The sequence below is a fragment of the Nicotiana tabacum genome, chromosome 15 (genome assembly GCF_000715075.1).
Source record: "Nicotiana tabacum cultivar K326 chromosome 15, ASM71507v2, whole genome shotgun sequence".
Taxonomy (NCBI): Eukaryota; Viridiplantae; Streptophyta; class Magnoliopsida; order Solanales; family Solanaceae; genus Nicotiana; species Nicotiana tabacum.
In genome coordinates this window covers 31,613,976-31,617,170 of record NC_134094.1, presented here as the reverse complement: position 1 = coordinate 31,617,170, position 3,195 = coordinate 31,613,976, and the positions used below count along the sequence as shown (strand labels likewise).

The window sequence follows — 3,195 nt, the reverse complement described above, 5'->3', positions numbered from 1 at the left end:
TCCTGCATGTAAGGGTTTAACCTTCTTTGATGCTCCATGCTAGATTTTCTCTCTTGCTCTAAGTGTATCTTGTGCTCACAAATGCCAGCGAGAATCCCTCGTATGTCCTCTATTTTCCATCCAATGGCCTGTCTATGCTCCCTCGAGGTATTCAACAACCATTCAACCTGCACATCATTAAGCTAAGAAGAAATGGTAGAGTTTTATTGGAGCCAAGAAATTTATACCTTAAATGCGGTGGAAGTGGATTGAGCTCAAGTTGTGGAGGATCGATGATTGAAGGCTTCACGGGAGGAGTGACTATATTTTCTAAGTCAAGAAAAAGTTTCTTTGGTGCATAAGTGTAGGACCCACGTCCTTCTAATGCATTTGCCGATTCCATGTACACTTTCATGTCTTCACCATCAAAATTTACCAAAATAGCCGCCAATGCCACACAAAGGCATTCTTCTTCCATCTTCATCTCGATTGCATCTTCTACCTCATCAATAATATCAATGACTGAGATGCTTTCATATGCATGTGGCAATTTCATACTCTTACTCGCTTGAAAGGTAACCTCTTTGTCATTAACTCGGGACTTGATCTCATTTCGTTCCAAATTCATGAGTGCTCTTTCGGTAGCAAGGAATTGTCTCCCCAAGATGATAGGGATTTCTTTATCAATAGCACAATCAAGGATAACAAAGTCGGCAGGAAGGAGGAACATCCCCACTTTCATAAGAACATCATCAACAATTCCCACCAGTTGTTTTATTGCACGGTTAGCCATTTGCAACCTCATACTTGTAGGCCTAGGCATACCTAACCCCTATTTCTTGTAAATAGTAAGAGGCATTAAGTTAATGCTATCCCCGTTATCACAAAGAGCTCATGAAAAATTGCGCAACCCGATAGTTCATGGAATGGTAAAAGCTCCCGGGTCTTCTTTTTTTGAACGGTGGTTGTTGCAATGATAGAGCTAACCCGGTGGGTCACATTCACCACTTCATTTTTTATGGTTTTCTTCTTTGTGATTAAGTCCTTCAAGTACTTAGCAAAACCCGACATCTCTTGAAATGTTTTCACAAATGGAATGTTCACCGATAATTTCTTGAGAATTTCATAGAATTTCTCGAGTTTGCTATCATCAACCCTCCTAGCAAGTCTTTGAGGGAAAGGAGGGGGAGGTCTAGGAATTGGTGCTAGAGCTTTTGGTGCCTCATTTACCTTTTCCTTAACCTTTTCACGGTTCACTTCTTGAACTTTCACCTCCTTTGGGAGTCTTTCAGCTTCAACAACTATTGGAACCTCAACTTGTGCCTCAACCTCTTGTTCCGAATCTTCCACTTCGACCACTTGTTCATTCTCTCCTTGAAGTATTTTCCCACTTCGAGTTGTTATTTCCATACAATGAGAAGTCGGACAATTCCCATTACCTTTTGGATTTGTTATTGTGTCACTTGGGAGTGTGCCATTTTGTTTCGGATTTTGCTCTCTTGATAGATCTCTCATTTGCATTTCTAACTTTTGTATGGATGCGGTATGAGAACCCACAAGTTCAGTCATGTTCTTCATTGAAGTGCCGGATCTTTCTTGATTTTGCAACACTCTTTCAAGCATGTTATCCAATTTTGACTCATTTGAAGAACTTTCCTTCCAATGCGCAGAGTTAGCGTGTTGCCCCTTTGGTGGAACATAGGGGTTTGAACTACGATTTGAATAGTTGTTGTTGTTGTTACTCCAATTAACTTGATATGAACTACCTTGTTCATTTCGCCACTATTGATTGCCTTGGCCTTGCGGGTTAGACCTCCATTGATTTTGTTGCTCAGGCCCTTGGTAAGGTTGTCTTTGATAACCGCCTTGAGCATTGTTGACATAATTTTCTTCCTCGTAATCCTCGTTTGACAAGGATTGCACATCTTCTACAACATTCACCTTTTTTGTTTGGCTTTCAGTAAACATCTTGGTCAACACATTGATGTTGGTAGCAAGCCCGGCAATTACTTGATCACTTTCTTGGTTCTCCTTAATCATGTTGGTCAAGGAAGGAGTACCATATTCAATTCCACCTGTAGTGTCTTCCGAGTGCCAAGCGTGGTTATGTTTTGCAATCTTGTCAAGAATTTGTGTGACCCTTGAAAATGTTTTATCCATAAAGGATCCATCAGCTGCATTTTTGGCTATGGATTGATTCAAAGGATCCAAGCCCATGTAAAACTTCTCCAACAAGATGTTGTCCGGAAAACCATGATTCGACGACCTCACTAAATATAACTTGAATCGATCCCATGCCTCATGTAGATTTTCTCCCGGTAGTTTCTTGAAGAAGAAAATGTTATCCCGGAGCTCTGACTTCTTGCTTTGCGGGAACCATTTCTCTAGGAAAGCTCGAACGAGTTCGGGCCAAGTATGAATGGAATTAGGTGGTAGATTTTGGGTCTATTTCCTTGCCTCTCCGGCTAGTGAATACTTGAACACCCTCATCCATAGGGCATCATCTGAGACATGATTCTTCTTATGCATCGCAAACACACCCAAGAGGTTTCTGAGATGTTGTGTCGGATCATCATCGGTCGAATTTCTGAAAAACCCCTCTACTTTGAGAATTAGGATTAGACCGTGTTCTACCTTGAAGGTGGCAACATCAACTATTGGAGGGACAATGGCATTTGTATCCTCAATATACTCATCTATATCCGCAAAAGGGTTATCTTCTTCCAACTCGTCCATGCTTACCTAGTAACACCAAGTAAAGCAAGCAAAGTGTGATGGAATAGAAGAAGACGTAAAGTAAAGCACACACTAAATAGTAATTTCATAACCGTATTCCCCGGCAACGGCGCCAAAATTTGATACGCTCAAATTACACCTAAATAAATAGTGTAAGGCGGTCGATGTCAAATATAATAACCCAACTAGGTTGGGGTCGAATACCATAAGGAATAGGTGTGAAACAATTACTTGAATAGTGTGAAACTTGACTTAAATCATAATTGTATTCCGTTAGCTTAAAAAAAGAGTGTTGTGATTATGTGTAATAAAGAAAACTATTGTATTGTGAGAATATAATTAATTTGATTAAGGAACCCAAGGTTGTGTCCCCATCAATGGAATATAATGCTATCGGTGTTAATATGATATATTTCTAATGGGAGGCCCTTTGATGTGCAAATGGTTTCTAAGTGACTACCCAATATTTTCCAATAGTTG

At 40.2% G+C, this 3,195-nt stretch overlaps 1 protein-coding gene across 1 annotated transcript; it reads right to left on the bottom strand.

The window, feature by feature from the left end:
- Positions 1 to 837: 837 nt before the first annotated feature.
- Positions 838 to 2,196, bottom strand: LOC107766228 (uncharacterized). The gene is made up of 2 exons (XM_016584978.1): positions 1,793 to 2,196; positions 838 to 1,690 (listed from the first exon to the last, which is right to left on the bottom strand). The coding sequence occupies exons 1-2, from the start codon at positions 2,194 to 2,196 to the stop codon at positions 838 to 840; spliced, it is 1,257 nt and encodes a 418-aa protein (XP_016440464.1).
- Positions 2,197 to 3,195: the final 999 nt, after the last annotated feature.

Coding starts and splice junctions, on each gene's coding strand:
- LOC107766228 (XM_016584978.1), bottom strand. CDS start 2,196: ATGGGCTTGGATCCTTTGAATCAATCCATAGCCAAAAATGCAGCTGAT. Junction 1,691..1,792: donor GAGCAACAAAATCAATGGAG/GTCTAACCCGCA, acceptor TTCAAATCGTAG/TTCAAACCCCTATGTTCCAC.